We start from the raw sequence: 22,603 nt of genomic DNA on the forward strand, positions 1-22,603 counted from the left end.
AAGTTGCAAATATGTCATGGCTCAACATTTCAATCATCTACGATTCTTTAAAGGTTTCTTAAGTCTCTGTAGCTGGGTTCCATGTCAACTGCTGACAAACATTCACAGAGGGAATCATTTGAAAATTTCCTAGAAGCTTTTGAAACATAATGAAAATGACGAAGACTCATTTCTGAAATGGAAAATAATTGTTGCTAAGACATGTGTCCATAACTTTGAACCCAAGAATATTTTAGGATAAAGTTCAGTAGGAAAATATATTTTCCCCTACAGCAAAACATTCAAAATTCATAGGTCTACAGGAAAGTTGATAATGATGATGCTCTTCTGCAATATGGAAGGACCAGTTTTTATTAATTTCCCCCTAAAGATGAAACAAACAGTATAGAAAGCTATTATCGCTAGTGTGATTAATGAAGGCAAAAGACCTCCAGTAATGTATGAATCCAAAAAGCTTAGTAACTTTCTAAAAGTATGATTTATTTCACGACAATATTTGAACTCAAGATTTGCCTTCAAGATCTTGGTTTGAGCTCCTTGACCACTCATTATAATATCCTTTCTTGGACTGTCCATGTCTCATCTTTATGGTCCAGTGAAAGAGCAGCAAAGGAATCACTTTTGTTGCAAATGGTGTCATGCAATAATGGCCATGCACCACTCAAAAAGTTTCTTCCATTTAGAAGTAACAAAAGCTAAAATTTTATATTTTAAAATGTAAATGAACTATCTTATTAGTTTCACTAGTATATTATTTCTCTAAGAAATTGAGTGTCCATTAACAATGATAAATAACATAAATACTTCTGCAAAAATAAAATACAAGATAAAACATATTTTACGTTTTCCCATATGAAGAAACAAAGAAAAAACAAACAAAAAATAAACGTGAAAAAAGTTGTTTTTTTTTTTAAAGGAAATCTCTATTTTCTCATTAACACTTACTTGGGCTTTGCTTATTATTTCCATACAGAACAATTAAAAAACATGCACTATAATAAAATTAGAAATATCAGTGTTCTCTTTCTTTTTTTTTTTAATTACAAATTCAACCAACATCCTAGTTCAAGTCTAGTATCCATAATTTTGGAAGTAAAATTAGTAGAATGATTCAGAAATGAAATACTTATCACCTCAATGACAGGAGCATACACTCTCTTCTTTGCTTTGGCCTTAACAGATTTTTCTACTTCTACTAGTAATTCTCGTGCCACATCCTGATACTGAAATAAATAAGTTGTTTTTAGTTACAAGATACTTTACTTTCTCTTTTCCAGTAAGACCTTTCACTTTTAGCAAATTATATTTTATTTATTTTGTTTTACTGAGTTTAAATACAACAAATAATTATCATATAAATAAAACTTATTACTACAAAAGTTTCATCAAAATATCTGCAATGAAAAACCTAAAAGTTGAGAACTGCAGCAACAGATATATAAGTACCAACATTTGGACAAGTCCTAAACCACAAAATAAAATCTTGAGTTTTTTTTATAGAATTTAACATTAACTGCTCTTTGTGCCATTTTAATGAACACTTATTTTGGTAAAAATAATAAAGTTGTGATAATTGATTTGTATAATATATCAGAAGTGTCCAGATAACTAGTCAGCATTGTTGATGCAGGGAGAGTTTAAATAGATAATTTATTGAGAGGTGATGTTTATTTGTGCTCTTTTATTGAAGGCTAATGTCAATTAAAAGTAGTATTTTTTCAATAAATTTTGATACTGAGTTCGGATTTTACTGATGTAAATGGTGAAGAAGGTAAAAATGTTTAATTTTGTTTTCTTGTAATTCAAGAGAAAAAAAATAAAGAAGACATCCATAAGTAGAAGGAGATTAATTGTCTCACAAATTTGATAACTGTTATCAAAAATAAATTTTATTTTATATTATTATCTTTTAGTACAAAATATCACTAAACGAAATGTTTTAATTTATATTTATAATTAAAATTTTAATTAAGTGTATCTATTGGAATATAAATCCTTTATAACTAATATGTATTTTGAAAAATGATTTATCATTTAATGAATATAAAACTTTAAATAACCAAGTTGTTACTTATTTTAAAGAAAAAAACATTAATATTCACAATTTTTTTTTATAAAATGAAAAAAATTACTTTTATTTATCCATTTTTTATTTTATAAACCACCAAATTTTTAAAAAGAAATTCAATTTTACATCAAGGTGGGCAATTAATGTTATAGATTCTACTGAAGAATTGAAGGTATTTTCAAATTAATTTGATTTTTTTTTTTAATGAAGCTAGAGAAATAATTATGCAGTAAATTAAATTAGGCTGTATTTACTACTAGTAAGAATGAAACTGCAATTAGGAAAATAAAATAAAAAGTTACATAATCAGTTGCAGAAACAGGAAATACTGGTCCTGTAATTCTACGGAAATAATAATCTTATAATAAATGGTATTGAAGAATTGATAAGCTGAAAAAGAAGTTATTAAATTGCCACATAAATACTATATTCAGACTAAGTTAAGCAAACAGACAAAAACACTGACCTATCTTATTATTGCTAGCATCAGGCATTATAAATATGAAATTTTAAGGAATGGAGCGAAACTAAAAGGCAACCAAATTTTTATAAATCATGATTTTAATGAGTGAAAGAAGCCTCAATCTATGTTTTGAAAATATTTTATTGAACAAGAAAAAAAGTAAAATTAAAATAGAAAATGAATGAAATTCATTTATTACAGGAACTTTAATAAAATGACTAAGTGATTCAAGAAATGTCCCACTAGAAATATCACCAGATATTCAAATAACCAAATGGAGAAAAGGAATACCAGTTGAACGAACTTTGGATTTTTTTATGCCCAAGGACATAGTAGCTCACAGAAACTTTTTAAAGAGAGTGTAACAAATTATCCAAATGAATTGTTTTTGTTTTTGGTGGTTCTCAATATGATTTTACATTTCTTCCTCTAACTTTAGTGTTATATTCTGGGATACAAATGATATAGTTAATTTAAATCTTTTGAATATTGACAAATTAACTTAGTATTGCAAAATGATTAAATAACCAAATGGAGAAAAGGAAATACCATACGTTGAACCAACCTACTATTATGGTGTCCAACTTGAAATATATAATACTTCAAGGAAACCAGGAAAAACACAATTATATAGAACTACAGGAGAGATAAGCTGTAGGAGTTGAAAGGAGACCCTCCTTGGACTATCTAATTGCAGGAAAGAATTTTAATTCCAGAATTTCAGAGCTTAATCAGTTAGATAATTATTTTTTTTATGGATTATTTATCATTATTATGGAGACAGGCACTCATATGATGTGGTCAATTTAAGAGTGAAGAGACTTGTAGAAAGAATGGAAAATAATGCATTAATAGAACTAAAAACACTAAATAGAACTGACAAAAGATTTTCCTTAGAAGTTTATAAGTTTGTGCCCCAGTGGGAGAAGTTAGTGGACATAATTTGAACTACCAAGTCTTATTAATACAATGAATAGACTTGAGAATGTTATCATCGTTGATAGAAATGCCTAACAATCTTTCATTAGATTTACATTTTCTAAATCTAAATGTAGTTAGTCTGAGACAGCAATTAAGTTTACAATTGGGGGTAGGAAAAGGTTATCAAATTGGAGCATTAAGAAAATTAAATCTTTTCAAATAAAACCATTAAATTGTTTAATGTGCCTGTAACTTACTACATTCCTGGATTAATAGACCAGAATGTTGTTAAAAGCCAAAAGAGTAAAATCTATGAGACAGTATCAAGATGTTAAGTTTTAAATACAACTGGTCCAGTCAGGTCTTGAATATTTTACCTCCAGTAAGGAAAGGTAAATGTTATGCACGGAAAGGTAAAAGCTAACCATTTATGCTACTCCAGTATGTTTCAGTAATTAATCATATTTTTCAATTACTGATTAAAAATTAGTTTAAATCTTTTGCAATAGATTTTAGTAATTGTATTCTAATTAGTTATTTTCAGTTATTCTGTCAATTAAATGTATACATAAGACTGTAGCTTCTAAACAAATAAGTTCATCAAGCAGCAGATTTTTAAAAGCAATTCAATAGATTTGGATGAACTCAGTTGAAAACATCCCCTTCCCTAGTTTTCATCTAAAACAGAAAAAATTTTAAAGGAGGATGATAATAGTGAGTGCACAAACTGAAAAATGTATAATGAATGATTATGTGATAATGATTTTAACACTTGTGCTTCATTGTAGTGTTGAGCATATACAATACATGTAGAAAATGCTTCAAGACATCAATATTCTACATCACAATTCTGTGGGAAATTTGATCAATATGTTGAGAAATAAGATTTGTTAAAGATGTACTCCAGTCCAGGGAACAATCTATCATGACAGAAGAAAAGTTGGGTAATTATTGGGACATCTATATTTGTACATGTTGCAGCATGTATTATGTATATCTTAATAGATAAGATATTTCACTTTAAAATGCGAACAATTTTTTATAGGGCTTTCCAAAAGTTGCATATAAATTACTCATTCAGCAAATAAGTGATCATAATAAAATTCTGATAATATTACCTGACTTTGACAAAAAGTACAAAATTGAATTTTTACTTAAAAGTATACATTATTATTTTTAGAATATATACAGGAATTAAAACTCATTTTAAGTAACAGATTACTAAATTAGCTTTTAGTATAGATACTTCAGAGATTTAGATATTTTACTTTTATAGTTTTTTTTTTTTATTGGACTATTATTAATGAAAAAAAAAATTATTTAAAGCTATACATATCAACATAGATTTTTCGTTTAGATCAAGCCCTATCGCAAGCTTACTTGTAGACAGTGGCGAGCCATCACTTTGGGATAGACGGGACCAGCTTTTGTTGTCTTATTTTGCTCGTCTCAGCGGACAGCTGAATCACCCAGCTTTTGACCCAGTTCTTAAGAATCCTAATTTGAGGGAGTATGAGGACCGAACACGTTGTACTGCGCCTGTGGGTGTCCATACACGACGTCTGCTGCAGCGTATGAGTGTTGACTCTCCCTCGTTCTTTCCATCATGTCCATGCTCGAACCCCCCGTGGAGAATAAACCATGTAAATATTACGTTTGATGTTATAACGTACGATAAGCGTTCCACGCCACCTATTGTTTTCCGGCAGATGTTTCAGTTTCTCCTCGCCAAGTCGAACCCAGGCATAGTGATATATACTGATGGGTCGAAGCATGGCGGTAACATTGGTTGTGCTTTTGTTATCAATGAACAGTCCTATATGTTTGGCCTACCCAGTGTTACGAGTGTGTTCACCGCGGAACTACTCGTTGTGAATAGGGCTGTAAGTATCGTTGGCCCTAAATATAGGAGCATTCTTATTTGCAGTGACTCGTACAGTGCTCTCCAGGTGTTGGAAAACCTTTATTCCAAACATTCTGTCGTCATTGACATTTATGATAAAATCGCTGAGTTAAAAAAATGCAACAGGGAGGTAGGTTTTTGCTGGATCCTTAGCCACGTTGGAATTCTAGGTAACGAAAGAGCAGATTCTGCTGCCAAAGAAGCATGTGTTCAGCCTCCTTTCACCACCCGAGTTAGTACCATTGATTTTATCAATCATATAAAACAATCACTGCGGGCAAGGTGGATAAGTGACTGGACGGCTACTGTCGATAATAAACTCAGACGGATTAAGGATTCAGTGTTTCCATGGGGCCCCTCTTGCAGGAACTCTCGTCGTGAGGAAGTGGTCCTCTGCCGGTTACAGTTGGGACATACGAGGATCAGACACGAATACCTAATATCAGGGGAAGACCCACCCCTGTGCACACGATGCAACTGCCGCATGACTGTGCACCACATTCTCGTGGACTGCATATGTTATGCGGCATTGCGTCGTCAGTTTAATATACCCGGAAACATCCGTGATGTCTTGTGCGACGATAGCAGGATTTTGGAACGGGTGTTTCTCTTTTTGCATAGTACCGGGTTACTGCAATGGATTTAGTATGCTCATATATGTTTTTCTGTAAGGACAGTTTTTTTAATAATTTTAACCTTTTATTTTCAATTTGATTTTTGGTTCTATGCATTTAATTTTACTGTTCAGGGAGGGGATTTTTGCACAACCCATCGGAGTTAGTTAAGTTTTATATACTTTCTTTAATCTATTATTTAACTTTTATATTTTATCAAGTTTGTCTGTGGTATTAGTTTTGAGTTTTATTTTGCCTTCTTAGCTTGTTTTAGTAAATTTTTACTATATGATTGGTATTACATTTACGCCTTGTATAGTTTATTATTTCGGAGTTATTTTACCCTTTAACTAATAGCTACCGGGCGATAATAACACCCAGGCATTTTTTGCCCACAAACACCAAAAAAATAAATAAATTTTTCTTAATACATGAAATCAGAATAAAAAAAAAAATTATCTTAGTAATAAATAATCAATTCCAGCACACTTATAAGTTAAGTAATTTTGTTAATAAAAAGTATGATCTTCAAAAAATTCTGTAAGATTCTTTGAAAAGATAAGTCCAGTGGTTTTTGAATCAGGCCAGCAAATAGGAATTAAAATCCAGCTGATCAGAAATCTTCCTGAAAACTGAACAAGGGGCAAACAAATACAAACTATATTTTACTTACTATGTGTGGTAGAATAGATAAAAAAAGTCCATTACTTTTACTTTTCTTCATATAAATAACAGGCATCAAAAGTGGCACTTTTCTAAAATTTAAAAGTGTTCCTTCTCTGAACTCTTTCAGGATATTAGACTAGTTGATGAAATCATATTTATCAGCAATATTCCTGTGGAACTTTCTTCCAGAAAAATTCCTGGAAATGGAGCTTAGAAAAAATGAAGTAGAATAGTGCTTGGAAATTTGAGGTAAATAATGCTCCAATTTCTACTCAAATTTTGAAGAGTAAAATGGCAGATTGCTGGCATAGCTAAGAGCAAGAATCATTCAATTTGCTGAAATTATGTTAAAATTTAAACTTTATGAACTAGTGAAAATGAACAAGTGTAAGCAATATTATTTCGATCAAATACAATCAATCTATACATATATTTTAGACTGTTAAACTTATGGTGAATGCATAAATTAACTGCATGGCAATAAGATAAATTATGCACTTTTTTAAATCTTGCTGACATGAGGCTTGTCTGATAAATTTTGCACATTAGCATGCTATACGGAGACAAAAGGTAATATAGAATTGGGTGTGGCAGCACATGATAGCTAAAATCACCTTCTACAAACCTGTGATAATGCGTTGCGATCTGTTTACCGGTTTGTTTTCAATAGTAGTTAAAATGGAGTCAAGTATGGTTAATATGTCAACATGACTAAAACAGCGTGCAGCGATCAAATTTTAAACAGCAGAAAATGTGAATCCTACAAATATTTTTCATAGTTAAAAGTGGTTTATGGTAGTGAAACTGGAGTACTGTGAATAGGCGGGTGTTGAAATTTTGCAAATCTGAAGCTGGTAAAGTGACAATTGAGAATGCACCTTGCTGTGGAGGACCAGTTTCTGTGACGACGAGAAACATCAAAAGGAGGTAAACGATTTGCTTCAAAGTGACCAGCGAATCACCCAGCAACGTATTGCTATTCATTTAGGCATATCTAAAGAATGAATAGACCATATTATTGAGCAACTGGGTTATTGTAAAATCTGTGCACGATGGTACCACGCACCCTCTCTGATGGCTCTCCGCAAGCTGAAGTTTGAGCCTATTCTGCATCCACCATACTTGCCAGATTTGGTTCTGTGAGACTTCCACTTCTTCCCTCATCTCATGAGGGATTTCAAAGGTAATCATTACACCACCGATGCTGAGGTGAAGGAAGCTATGGCCACTTGGATCCTAGAAAGACCGCCAAATTTTTCAGTGACAATGCAAAAACTTGTTACATGTTGGGAAAAGTGTATCAATGTAAACGGAGATTATATTGAAAAATAAATACTGCAATTTGTAGCTAAGGTATTGTACTTTTATTCATTTATTATTTCTCTCCAAATCTCTTTTTATTCCCATGCTACACATATATGTGAAAAATTTTCAGCCAAGCCTTGTAAATTTATCAGAAATCTATAAATTTTAATTAACAGCTGAATTATAAATTTAATGGATAGACCAGTTTCTTCACAAGTATAATGATGAATTAATTGTTAAGATAACTTTCTTTAATAAATAAAATGCTTATCCAAATCTAATACTCTATATAATTTAGATATGTCCACCTTTTAAAAGTAAATCTTTTTTGTGAAGTAATACTGCTAAGTATATGAGGATGTTTTTAAACGAGGAATTACATTTTTTCAACAAAAAAAAACTTTTAACAGTATAAATAAGAGAAAAAAATGATATAATTAACTTGTATAGTAGTAACTGAACAATGAAAAAATATACGCACAGATATAATTATAGCAATTTGAAAAAATTATGAAAATAAATCTTCTTCTATTATTTAAAAAAAAAAAAAACACATCAGTAGAATATTGCTGATAAAAATTGAAATAAATTCCCTCAATCAATCCAAATATAGTAAATAGTGTCAGTGAAGGAACACTCTTAAATTTTAGAACAGTCTTACTTTTGATGCCTATTATTTATATAAAGGAAAGTAAAAGTAATGAATGGACTTCTTTCTTTATCTATCTACCCCACCTAATAAATAAAAAGTTTGTCGCTTTTGTTATATTTAACTCTGAATTTGAAAAAAAAAAAAATTAGTCATAAGTTTTAATTTAATTCTTATATACCAAATAAAACCAGGATATATAAAATCTTAGTTTATAACTTGTAATTTTATTTATTAAGGTGGGTTTTAAAGTCAAATTGATATCTTAATAACTGTAGATATTAATAAAAGAAGATTTAATGCTTGCAACAATTTTTACTACGTAGTGGTGGCCACTCTGGTTTTTTTTTCATGAATGTGATTAGTATTAAAAATTTATTAATTACATTTCCAACCATTTCAGTTATAAGAGAGATTACAGTGAAAAAATTGTCAAATGGTCTTAACTTTCAACATAGCACTTTCATATACTCTACATAAAATAGGTTAATAAAAAAATAAGCAAGCATATATGTATAAAAATACAAACAAAATAAGCAAGTACACATGCTTGCTTATTTTTTTATTGTAAAAATAAATAATCATCATTCTTTACTTATTTTATGATACATCTAAAATTATTTATGATTTAAATCTAAAATGGCATTTGATATTAAAATAAAAGATTACAGAATTGAATACCACAATATAGTGTTCAAAAAGTTACACAACCTTATGGAAGAATGTTTTCTTCTTTGTTGCAAGTCTAACTAAGGAAAAATGGGTTATACAATGCAGCAGAGAATATTCACTGTTTCCCAATACACTGGAAGTGTCAGTTATGCCCAGACCCAAAATGCCTTCACACAAAAGTAAGGTGTTAACGCACCAAACAAGTTCTCCATCAAATGGCTGTAAAAGTTTCAAGAGACAGGTAATGTGGTGTGGCGACCGGTAACTTCACAAGGAGGTTGTCTTCCCCCTACAGGGTTGGGATGCTGTGCAAGCTGCATATTCTGTCAGTCCCAAGAAAACTCTGTGCGACACCTACCAAGCCAGTCTGGTCTCTGTTGGTAGAGCCCACACCGCATTGCATAAATGTTTAAAGATGCATCCATACAGAATTCGTGTTGTTCGTGAATTGTTACTTGCAACAGATGGAAAACATGTAGCTTTCTGTCAGTGGTTCATGTCATCTGTAACGACTGATGGGGAAGAACTCGATGATGGTTTTGGTCTGACAAGGCATTATTCCACCTTGATGGATATGTTAATGCACATAATTCATTTATTTGGTGTATGGAAAATCCACATCAGCTGCACGAGTTTCCTCTGCATGGACAAAAAGTGGGTGTTTGGTGTGCAATATCACATAGGCGAATCAACATAACATTCTTTCATGGCACAGTGAACAGTAAGCACTACATACAGATGGTACAACAATTTGTAAACAGTCTATCTGCAGACCAACTACAGTGCACATGGTTTCAACAGGAGGACAGTGCTACGACTCATACAGTCAACAACACTATAACTTTCTTGGATCAGTGTTTTCATGGACAAGTGATTTCAAATGGATTGTGACCCCCTTGCTCTCCTGATTTGTTACCTTCCTGACTTTATCTCGTGGGTATACCTAAGGATACTGCTTACAAAACTCATCCTCACATCATTCCTGAATTGCAGGCCAAACTGAACAATGTGTCACTAGAATTCCTCAACAAGCATTACATGTGTTTCACAGCACGCAACGTCATATTCAATTATGTGAATCATATAATGGGGGCCACTTTCAACAACTTTGTAACTTCCTCATTTTCCCATAAAGTTGCGTTAGTTTTTGAACATGCTGTATAATAATTTACCTCATTATTAGGTGATCTGACAGCACCAAGCAAATTGGATCCAATATTTAAATTATTCTTATTCTCACTGTCATTATTAGGTCTGAAACAAAAATTCCAATTGTAAGTTACCACAACAGAATATGTGAAAAATTTTTTTTAAAAATTCAACAAATGAGTAACATTAATATTTTTTCTTGATTGCTATATTCATTAATTTTTAAAACTTAAATTACATTTATTAAAAATCTGTCAAATTTTAATTTTATGTGGATAAATATTCTTTAAAACTCTTGTGTACCATAGTGATGTCAGTTTGTTTTGAATTGAAGAAGTTGTTTGTAATTATAATAGCTTATTTTTTAACAACATTGATAGACAAACAACTAGCACTGACACTATCCACTATTGAGGTGACCAATATACTAAAATATTGTGAAATTTATTTTTAAAATTACACATACTTTCATACTAAGCTAAAATATTCAAAATATCCTTAACCTTTTGTTACCATCAAATGTATTTGTGGTCGATGATATAGAATTAACCATACCAGCACTATCTACGTTATTTTTTATTTCGTTTTTTCTATCAGGCTCTTGTTGTATTTCGATAGCAGTGTCTGAAAAATCATAAGCACAATGAAAGAACAAAATAAATGACAAATTGTGATGTAACATTATAAATACTGCACAGACATAAGTATCAAATAGTATTTGATAGTAATAATACAACCAACACACCTTTTCTAATTATATCCATTTTTTTGGTCAAAATTAATGATATTATAAGTCAATCGTGAAACAGAAAACTCTTAATTGCACAAAGTTTTTTTTTTTGAAATATTTCAAATGACAAACTGCTATACTATTACAAAATTCAACTGCATCAGATATTCATTCAAAGGAAACCTTCATCCATTCCTTTTAATATTGGGAACTAAAGGAAATTGTAGATATATAAGTAGATAAGTAGATATATGTTAATATGGAACAACATATACCTACAGTAATGTTAAAATAATTAGTTATGTTGCATAGTTTCTGATTACAGTTGTATAGAATGAAAACATATTTTTGCTTTTGGACAATGTAACATATGGGATAACTAATGTGCTTACCCCAGTGACGTAAAAAAGTGAGATGAGGAAAAATGAATTATCATGGATACAATTTTATATTAAGGTACATACAATCTATCTGCTTCACTTCTATTCATTTTTTTCATTAAACAAATATATTAAAAAATTAATATAATTCATTAAAACATAAGGAATTATTCTTTCAAAATAAGCTTTTAGAACTACTTCTGAAAAACAAACTGAAAAAATAGAGTTGCCAATACGATGCTATGCCATATAATGTTAATGTCATGCCACATAACAGTTGTAGGCAACCCAATGAGACACCAGACAATAATCAAAATAGCATAGCCATTCCTAAGAATATTGAGCAAGATATGCCAGGCTGACTAGACTTAAGTCTGGCAACTTACATCAGCAGTAAAATGGATCATTGCTTCCCTCCTTATTCAGTTAAATATAATGTTGCTTTTAGCATGAAAAAAACTTCTGAAAACAAGTGATAGATATTCTGACCTGTAAGTAAAACCTACACTGTTTACCACAGAGAAGGGCTAAATGATTAACATCATTACTCTTGGAGAAAGCAACTCTAACAAGTTTATCATGAAAAGGCCTCAGATATATAAGGTACAACATTAGATTAATCCCAACTTTCTCAAATAAACAATTCATTATATTCAATACTCCAATCCAGTTTGAGAAATAAATACCTTTGGTAAGCAATTACATAGTATTTAATTTAATATATTTGGGTTGTGAGTATTCTTGTAATATATTGCGGTCAGTCTCATTAAATGTGTATTCAGTTTCTGTTCAGAGATTTGCAAAGATTAATTCTGTTGTTGCATGAATTTATGAGTCAATGTACCATTAAGTCTGTACAATGTACAATTTAATGCATTCATGTGAGTTTAATTTATATACTCCTGGATTGCTGCGATTGTGTTTTATTAGTTTATGATTTTCCCTGCTTTGTTTTGTTTGTGATTTTAAAAGGAACACTTTCAAAATGTTGAATGTTTTGTATGAATACTGATTGAAACATGTTAGCCATTTGTAATTTCTATCCTTTTGTTCGGTATATTATGGATAATGTAGTTTTGTCTACAATTGTGGATAGGTAATCATTAACCAGTGCTTGGTATTTTATTGTGTCTAACTCTTCAGTGTGGCTGGTGGCCACATGCCTGTCAAAACTTGCAAATATAATGCAGTGCAATATAGGTGAAAGGCCTGAATGATATGCTGTGTAGAAAAGTTATGTATTGTGGATATGTGAACCTATTATAGTGGGTATTCCATCTACTTTAAAAGTATGCTTGACAATTTCGGATATGATGAGATCAAGGAAATTAAGAAATCTACGGTATTTGTAAAGTACTGGAAACTTGCACATTAATAATTAAATAAATTTGATGAATGAATAACAGTCTTATGTTGCCTATGTGTATGAGTATGCCAGCTGCCAGTATATTTTTATCTTTTGATGACTGATATGCTCAACTAGTTTACAAAATTGTCACTAATTTTGTCTAAGGAAGTTTATAAATCTTATCAAAATATTTTTAAATATTGGTACTTATTGGTTACACAGGACCCCTAATGAAATCCAATTGTTTTTTGTATTTTACTTGTTCTAGTAGATCTGCATCATTTATCTTTTAGTTATATATGTATAACTTACTGTATATAATTTTTAAATCAGACGAGGTTGGCAAGTGTAGGTTATGTTGATTCTGTGTAATGACGAATTGCATACGTATATCAACATAACCTACGGTCTCTTACCTCATCTAATTAATGTTAAATACCCAAATTATATGTATTTTACTTATTTAGGTGGCCAGTAGTCATTATAAATAATAAACTAATAGATAAATTATGCAAATTTACTAAAACAGGTACACAAAAACAATTGGATTTCAGAGGGGGCCCCTTATAATCAATAAGTACCTAAATATTAATGATAGCCTTAAACAAAATTTGATACTGTTGAAGCATTGTAGTTGGAGCTTACATTATGTGTTTAAAATTTAAGCAAAGTCAGAATTCATTAGATTTTAACTGTACTTATCACATTGGAATATCAATATTGTATTTTTTTAAGTGTTAATATCTGTGCTTATATAAGCTAAGTATGTATAAAAAAAGGCATTTACGAATGCTATTTGTAAACATTAAACAAATTTTTCCAATTAATAATAATAAGAATAAATTAATTATAGGCATACACATTATAATTACTTCTACTTTAATTTATAAAAAAAAACTTCTACAATCGATAAATTTAGAACAGCTTTTTATATATAATGGTTTATTGTACGCTTACTATATTGGGTGTTATTGAATGATTTACGATTACGACAAATCAGATCAGTTTAAGGATAAAAAAATGTATATATACACAAACAATTAAGACTCTAGTTAAAATTATATTATTATTTGTGATCTGCATGGTGACTGAGGAAAGCTGATTCATACTGTGAGTATTTTTCTGTTAAAGTTGAGTTTCTGGCTTCAATTTTTGTCCTGTTCATGTAATGTTAATCCAAATACACAGTAAAATCACTAACACACTAAAATTAACAATTTATCTATTCTTAAAGTACATAAAAAATGACTAAGTCATAACAAACAATAATGTGGTGAAATGCCAGAATAGTTCATTGTTTTTTCTAGATAAGCTTTTCAAAAGCATATTCTAAAAAACAGAATCTGTTGAAATTACTATTTAACAAAACAAATTTAATATCATTAAATTATTACTTTTTTAATAAAACACTATTATTAAATTTTGAACATTTTGTTTTTTATCTGTATATACATTATTTTTGTCTTGAAATGTAATTGCATTTCAGACATCACCTGCAGTTTGACATTTCACAGCGTTTCTTGGAGATCCAAGAGCAGCTACAGGCGAGGTACTATATATATATTATAATAACAAGGCATGTTCAGGCACAAAATAAAATCGAAGAGAATCATATTTCACAAAAGGTCCCCTGTGACAAGAGGGGACGAAATTGTCCCCTCTCTATTAAAGAGTTTTATTGAATCTAATACAACGTACTTCATTTGCGCCATTATGTGATAAATTAGGTAAAAATGAAACGTACATTTCTTTTTTGTTAACAGGACACTAAATTGTGTGTACTATTTTCAAGAAGTGGCATGTTCTGACAAGAAATAACCTACGACATTACACGAAATAAAACAATTTTTTACGAAATTCACCACAACGTTGGAGCTGCACAACTGTTAAAAAAAGATATTTTTGAAAGCAAATCTCTAAGGCTATATTCAGAAATAGATTTTTAAAATATAACTACATTAGAATAGACTATTACACAAAGCTCACCAAAAAATTTATCTGCTCCATCATCGTCAAGATTAGGAGTGGTAAAATTAAGAAACTGAGGTGCATTAAATTCATAAACAGAAATATCTGATGAAGGAGTAGTCATTTTCGTTACAGTCAAGTCAATTATAATCTTAGTCAAACAATGATATCTACAATAAACTGTTCAATGAACAGTAAAATTCAACTTCCACATTAACCACTAGCTCGAATTCTTTCCAAACGTAACGAATAACGGAACAATAACATTTCAAAATAATTCTCGTACCAACTACTAAAATAAAATTATTGTAAATAAATGAATCCCAACTACCTGAATAAAAAAAAATGTTATTGAATCTTAAAATATTAAGGTAGTGTTATTAACATTATTACAGAGTTTTTTTTTTCTAGTTACTGCAAATGATTGTCATCTCACAATTTCATTTTTTTAATCTTACTTTCATAATATTCTTTCAAATTTTTACTTCCTTGTACGAAGTAAAGGAAGTATTGTGATTAAGAAAAATGTCGGTTTTCAAATTTCAACGGAAATGTCAATTTTCACCATCTCTGAATCCATTTTGACTAGTTTCGGCGTGACGTCTGTTGGTACGTATGAATTTATCTCGCATAACTCAAAAACGATTAGCCGTAGGATGTTCAAATTTTGAATTTAGGACTGTTGGAACATCTAGTTGTGCACCTTCCCTTTTGATTGCAATCGACCGAACCAATAGTGTCCAAAAAAGCTCAAAATAAAAAAAAAATTGGATTTTGAAATTTGTCTTAGCTGCAATAATAAATAATTCCTCAATAAGAGCTTTTCGACGTTATATCATAAATGGTACTTATTTACATTGGTTCCAGTTATAGCCATATAAAAGTTTAATTAATGAAATATTTGGATCTTACAAGGGTAAACCTAATCACATCGGTTCGAATCAGACTAAATCTACTTTTTTTAATTAAAATAAACTGATTTATTAATAATTATTAACCAGTGATTTAAAAAAAAAGTTTTAAAATAAATAATTATTCAATAATAAAAATATGAAAAAGAAATCAGATGTTATTAGTGAAATAAAATTTTATGTACTTTTAAAAATGTGTATATGTAATTTAATAGGAATACAAGGAAGTCAGTCATATAGTGTCCAAATCAAATCTTTTGTTTTTGTTTGCTGTTTAATATTCTGTAAATCTTTTTTTAAATGATCTATTACTTTTATTAACATAAATATTATTACGTTTTTTGCACTTAATTTAGTGTACTCCTCTTAATTCCTGTCTATTATCATTATTATTTTTTTAATATTTTATAATGTGATTATTTGGTTTATTTGCTTGTTTATATTTATTTTTATCATATATGTTAATAATTTTTTCTATTATTTTATTTGTGTAATTGTATTTTAGATATAAACTATTATTACTCTTTGTGTTATTTTTTTGTTGTATTTTAGTATAATTATCTTGTGCAGTATAATGGGTATATATGCTACTCCATGTTTAAAAAAGGAACTGCCACATTTGTTTGGATGGATCAGGGAAAACCATTTTAAAACCTTGGTCAGAGCAGCATTACAAAATAACAATTATAAAATAAATAGTAGATGTGATTAAAGTCCGTATTAATTACGATAATGTGAAGTTACTAAACATAAAAAAAATAACTGCAAGATTAATCACAATTTAGAAACAGTTAAAGAGAATATTTGAGCACATATATGTTAGAAAGTTATATGTTACTTAGATGCAGAAAGTTCAGGATTTTCTAAGTCTTTAATTAGTATTATTTAGAAATTCAATGAGAGAGTAATATTGTTTTTGTAAAACAAAATTTTAATTGTTTTTAATAAAATGATAGGAAAAATTTTTAATTGATTTGGTAGTTTACAAAATTGGTGGTGGAATCTTTGTTTCACTCTCAAGTGACCCATGTCATGGGTATATCAGAGTGCTGCATGCAACTGTGTTGTTAATGAAACCCACTTTGAAGTAGTTATGAAGTCATGTTAATATATGATAAAAGAATGTATTTGATTTACTGAATGTTTGAGTGTATTCATTTAATGTACAGTTTTAGTCAAATTTAGTGAGTTTGTAAATTTCATATTTTATATTGCATTGTACATTGGACTGAGTTAATTACCTTAATATGTTATTTGTAAAATTTTCTTGTTATGGATATTAATATTTTTGAGGTAATTTTTTGATTTTGATTCTTTTCTTGTGCATAGATTAAAAAAACACCAGAAGATTTTATTTCATTTAAAGTTTATTTTATTATGATTTTGTTAAACATGTTTATGTTCTTTTTATCTGAAGATGATTCTCTTGCCTGCCCTGAGTACTGTTTAGTGAATCCACTGAAGTTAATTTTAATCATAGAATCTTCTTATTTTGACTCTATTAGCTACACAATTCCTGAAAATGAATGGTAATTTTATATGAATATTGGTTGATGTATTTTAGTTTTTTGTGGTTAGGTTCGAGTGTTTACTTGTATATTATGAAACATAATTTCTTAAGTGGGGATTATATTTTTTAATTGTGCTCAATATTTTATCCAGTTAAATTTTCATTTTAGTTGTCAAGTGGCGTAAATGTTGACATACTAAGCAACACAATATGTGGAAGGTGAATGTTTATGTTCTGTGGAATGATTAGATATGATGTGAGTCATATGTTAGTTATGGGTGAACGTTATGAAACATAAAATTATGCATTACGTTGATATATTAAATGAACAGACACTGTTAAAATTTAATTCATCATTTTACCACATCATTATGTACAAGGAAAAATATATTTTCCTGAAATACCAATAATTTCAGGTTGAACCATAGTGCAAAACAATAGCATTAGAGTCACTTAAAATAATCACATTAGTTGAGTAAAAATAATTTGAAACAGGTAAAAAAATCTATATACAAATATTAAAATAAAATACTGTTCTATCAGTTCATAGTATCCACTTATATACAAATTTATAAAAATTTGACTAATTCATTGACATATTGACCTCTGTGTTAACAAGATTTAATATTATATGAAATATAAACAACCAAAACCAAAACACAGTAATTATATAATTTAAACTTACCATATTAATTTCCAAGAATAAATTTTCGCAGCATCCTGCATCTTTAGTTGGTATTGAATTCTATAATTAAATTATAATATAATTCTTTTAAAAAATTTGTTATTATAATTTCATTTTAGATTGTTCTTTGTTTTGAAATTTTTAATATTATGAATGCATTGCAAATTTTGCTCTCCAGTACAGGAATAATATAAAATTTCTAAATTTAGTATTTTACTTTGTTTTATTTGTTATTATTGTCAACAACGACATTGTAATTTTATTATGTTTTTAATTAAATCATCATGTTTGAGTGTGATCTGGTGATTCATCATTTTATATTTTTGTTTATATTTATAAATGTAATATTTTCAAGTATATTTATTTTTCATCTTATGCTTCTAAAATCTTTAAATTCAATCAGTGATATTATGTTTTTATTATAATAAATGATCAGCTACATTAGATATACCTCTTTTATTGTTTTTGTATGCTGTGTAATGTTTTGTAAATGTTTTTTTTTTAAATGATCAATAGATCATTATATTTATATTGGTAAAAGTAATAATTTTACCAATATAAATATTTACATTTTTTGCACTTAATTTTGTATACTCCTCTTAATTCCTGTCTATTATCTTTATTATTGTTATTTTTTTAATTTTATAATGTGATTATTTGGTTTATTTGCTTTTTTATATTTATTTTTATCATATATGTTAAAAATTTTTTCTATTATTTTATTTGTGTTTTAGAAATAAACTATCATTACTCTTTGTGTTCATTTTTTGTTATATTTTAGTATAATTATCTTACAATTAATTACGATTCATGAATTTTATTATTATCCTTACTCTTTAATTCTTTGTTCAGTATGATACCTTTCAGAAGAAATTTATTTTCTCCCTGATATGTATTTTTAAGGTTATAAAATCAAAAACGTTATAGCAACAGCATGAGCATTTTAGAGTATTGATTGATTGCTGTTGAGTGTACATTTTTAGTTATATTTGTTGAAATAATGGTATTAAAAAATTAAATTTGAACTAACATTTATTTTTTGAAATTTGTGATGATTACTCTTTGCTCCTGCACTGGATGATGTCAAAATAGAATTACATAAATTACTAATTTATGTGATTCTGATTATGAAGTTGATGAGACAGATTATATAGATATTCCTAGCTAAATATGTAAATTAATCTAAATCAAATGTTTAGAATTACAAAACTAACCAACATAAGTAAAAGAATATGAACCTACATAAATAAGTAAGTCATAAAAAAAATATGACAGTTAAAAATGATTTTTTAAATTAAAATCTTCATTTTTAAAAAAAAGTAATGTTGTATAATTTTAATTTTAGATAAATAATCAGATGTTCTTAAAGAATTGCTTGAATCTGAACTAGAATAGATACCTAACAGTACAAAATACTAGGAGTATAACAAGTGTTTCAAAAAGGACTCAACCCCTTTGTTTGAGGACGTGAATTTATTGCAAAAATATTAATAAAATACTTATATAATAATATTCAAATTACCTTTAATAACTTTATAATAGATGTTTAAAATGATTTCCTGTGATCCCAATGCAGGTTCATTTCGTACACGTTTCATAACATTTGCAGCCACTTTTCATAATGTTTGAAATCTCTCTTTCAATGTTAGCCTTCAATTCGTCAAGTGTATAAGGATTGTTATTAAAAAAATACTTAAAAATATCTCCAAAGGAAAAGATCTGGGGATTTTGTAGGTCATAATCCTTTTGATATCAAACGATGACCAAAAAATTTGGTCATCGTTACTGCGTTTCATTAGCAGTATGACATGTTGCGTTATCCTGCTGGAACCAAGATTTTAGTTCGTGAAAATCTGATTTGCAATAACTGTTCGATTAAGTAGCGATAAACCACACCATCTATAGAGTTGCCAAAAAATAAAGCCCCTATTACACAACGCCGGGAAGTCGCACACCAAACAACAATTTTACGTGCGTGTCATGGTCGTTCATGAAACGTATGATTTTTAGCGTTCTATATTTCGCAGTTTTGGCCATTAATGTAGCCATCCATGCGGAACAATGCATCGTCGCTGAAATAAATATGATCCTAAATTTCAATATTGTTGTCATCAGCAAGAGAACGAAACCAACGACAATTCTGTAAACGTTTTCCATGGTCTACTTCTTTCAGTTCTTGAAAGACACCGATGCGATAAGCATGCATTGTAATATTTTAGTAGCCTGAAAGCTGTAGATATTGAAAGCCCAGCCTGTAAAGATAACTTTCTGAGCGAGCGAGTCAAAGAACTTCTATACTGTTAAAAGTGATGGTAGACCTGTTCTTTTACGATCATGTACACTCCCAGTCTCACGAAATTTATTAAACAAACGCGATATTGTCGACTTATTAGAACCTGAAAAATTGGAAAATCTTATCCGAAACTCGTCTTTCACTAGTTCGTAAGATTTATACGTATAGTAAGTTTCAATAGCAAACACACGTTCGTCCTTGGAAAACATCATAGTTAACACATTAGAACAAATTTATACTGGAATAGTAGATAAGGACATTTCAACTGTTACAAGTTGCTAACCTTAACCCATCGGGTTGGTCTAGTGGTAAACGCGTCTTCCTAAATCAGCTGATTTGGAAGTCCAGAGTTCCAGCGTTCAAGTTATAGTAAAGTCAGTTATTTTTACACGGATTTGAATACTAGATCGTGGTTATCGGTGTTCTTTGATGGTTGAGTTTCAATTAACCATACATTTCAGCAATGATCGAACTGAGACTGTACATGACTACACTTCATTTACACTCATACATATCCTCATTCATCCTCTGAAGTATTATCTGAACGGTAATTACCGGAGGCTAAACAGGAAAAAGAAAGAAGCTGCTAACCTTGAGTACAGTGCTACCAACTGACATGTAGGGAGAAATAAATTTACCTATACGTGACTTCTACCTTCTTAATCTCAGGATTGCGTTACTACAATAAACAATAATAATATTAGGATTCCTATCGGTAATAAATAATATCCAAAGAATAATTTTCACTTCTTAGTTAAAATTATTAACACAATAATCATGTAAATTACTAAAAATAGACTATTTAGTAAAAAAAAATTAGAGGTGGGACTTATAAAATGTAGGTATTTTGCTTTGAGCCACTTTTTTTATAAGTTTTATATATGTATATGACCCCCCCCCCCCCGCCGTATAAGGGAAACAATGCCTTTTCCCTTACTTAATTAACAAATTATTCCAAAAATAAAATAAAAAATAAGTAATAAAATTTCCTTTTTTTTTGTCTGTGTTTTTCTGTTTCTATGTTTCAGATATCACAGCCACCACAACCAATACAACACTGGTTTCTTCACTGCGGCTACGTGGTCCACCAAACCCTTCCCGGACACATGTGTGTCTGGAAGATTAATTATTATGATGTTTTAATAATCCACTCTTACATCTTCGACAACAAGGCGATCGCCGCTCTCAAACCGCGATTGCGAAAAATTTTACCCCATTGTAAATTCCTTATTACATTTCCTTTCAAGAAAGAAGAAGAGGGAACGAGCCAAGCAGCCACCAGCAGCATACGGAAGAATGAAAAAAAAAGACACCTACACTTTCCCCCGTTCAGCCCTTCAGGGCCACGGGAATACCAAGGTTATTGGCATGTAATTTCGATTACTGCCGAGTCACGGAAAGTGTAGGCCAAAGAAGAATGAAGAGGTCATCGAAAGAAGAAAAAGAAGAACTACTACGCGACCCGACGTCAATTTAATTAAATCAGCAATTGCGACTCCCTCCAGAGAAGGGGATGAAAGAATGAAAACCTTTGTTTTTTGACATTTTAAGCAAAATTATGAATAATGGTCCTTATGGGTAGTTCAGTATATAACATCATCATGCATGAACAATGGAAGGTGTTCTAAAAAATTCCTTCGCTACATCATAAGAAATACAAAAAACTGCAGATGATGGCTCTCCTACTTATGACACAGACCTCCTGAAGATGGAGGGTATACCGCTATTATAAATATTCGTGGTAATGTGGTATGAACAGATAATTTGGATTATACCATACTGCCCTACATTATCAAGATGTTTTGGTGCTCACATAAATGTTGAGTACTACTACTTGGTTCAAACAATTAAATATATCTGCAAGTATGTGAATAAAAGATCTGATCAAGCTACATTTTCTGTTCAGAATTAAAAGGACTATGTGAATAACTATATCAATTGTCTTAACATATGTACATCAGATGCATTTTGTTGATTTTTTATTTTTCTATCTACGATATCCAACTGTAATCCATTTAGCTATACACCTTGAGAATAATCTACAAGTTTAGTTCTCCAAGAATAATATACAAGTCATTGACAACCCACAGAAAAAACTCTGATTGCATTTTTTGAACTGTGCTCATCAGAAGAGTTTGGTAGAACACTTTTATATTATGAACTTCCATAATATTATACTTCATTTATCATTAAATTTTTTTAGAAGAAAATGTGGGTAGGGTGTTGAAGGCCATACTGGAGTAAAATAAGCACTTGTTAGAGTTGACACTATTCATTCTAATCAGACTGAATATTTTCACCTGAGAATGTTATCACATCACATCCGAAGCCCCACTTCATTTGAGAGCTTGAAAACCATTAATGGTAT

General features: G+C 29.8%; 1 protein-coding gene across 2 annotated transcripts in view; it reads right to left on the reverse strand.

Annotated features, from left to right (window-relative positions):
- The window catches only part of LOC142321822 (targeting protein for Xklp2-like), a 58,303-nt gene that overhangs the window by 20,207 nt on the left and 15,493 nt on the right, over positions 1-22,603 (reverse strand). Inside the window, exons 1-4 of one of the 2 annotated variants that reach the window (XM_075360249.1) lie at positions 14,855-15,102; positions 10,914-11,034; positions 10,434-10,515; positions 1,134-1,223 (exon numbers count right to left, since the gene is read on the reverse strand). In XM_075360249.1, the coding sequence (XP_075216364.1) occupies positions 1,134-1,223; positions 10,434-10,515; positions 10,914-11,034; positions 14,855-14,960 (399 nt within the window). In that variant the 5' untranslated portion in view covers positions 14,961-15,102. Of the gene's footprint in view, positions 1-1,133; positions 1,224-10,433; positions 10,516-10,913; positions 11,035-14,854; positions 15,103-22,603 lie in introns of those variants that run through there. The other variant, XM_075360251.1, reaches the window with a different exon arrangement.

The sequence above is a fragment of the Lycorma delicatula genome, chromosome 3 (assembly GCF_047948215.1).
Source record: "Lycorma delicatula isolate Av1 chromosome 3, ASM4794821v1, whole genome shotgun sequence".
In the NCBI taxonomy this organism is placed as follows: domain Eukaryota; kingdom Metazoa; phylum Arthropoda; class Insecta; order Hemiptera; family Fulgoridae; genus Lycorma; species Lycorma delicatula.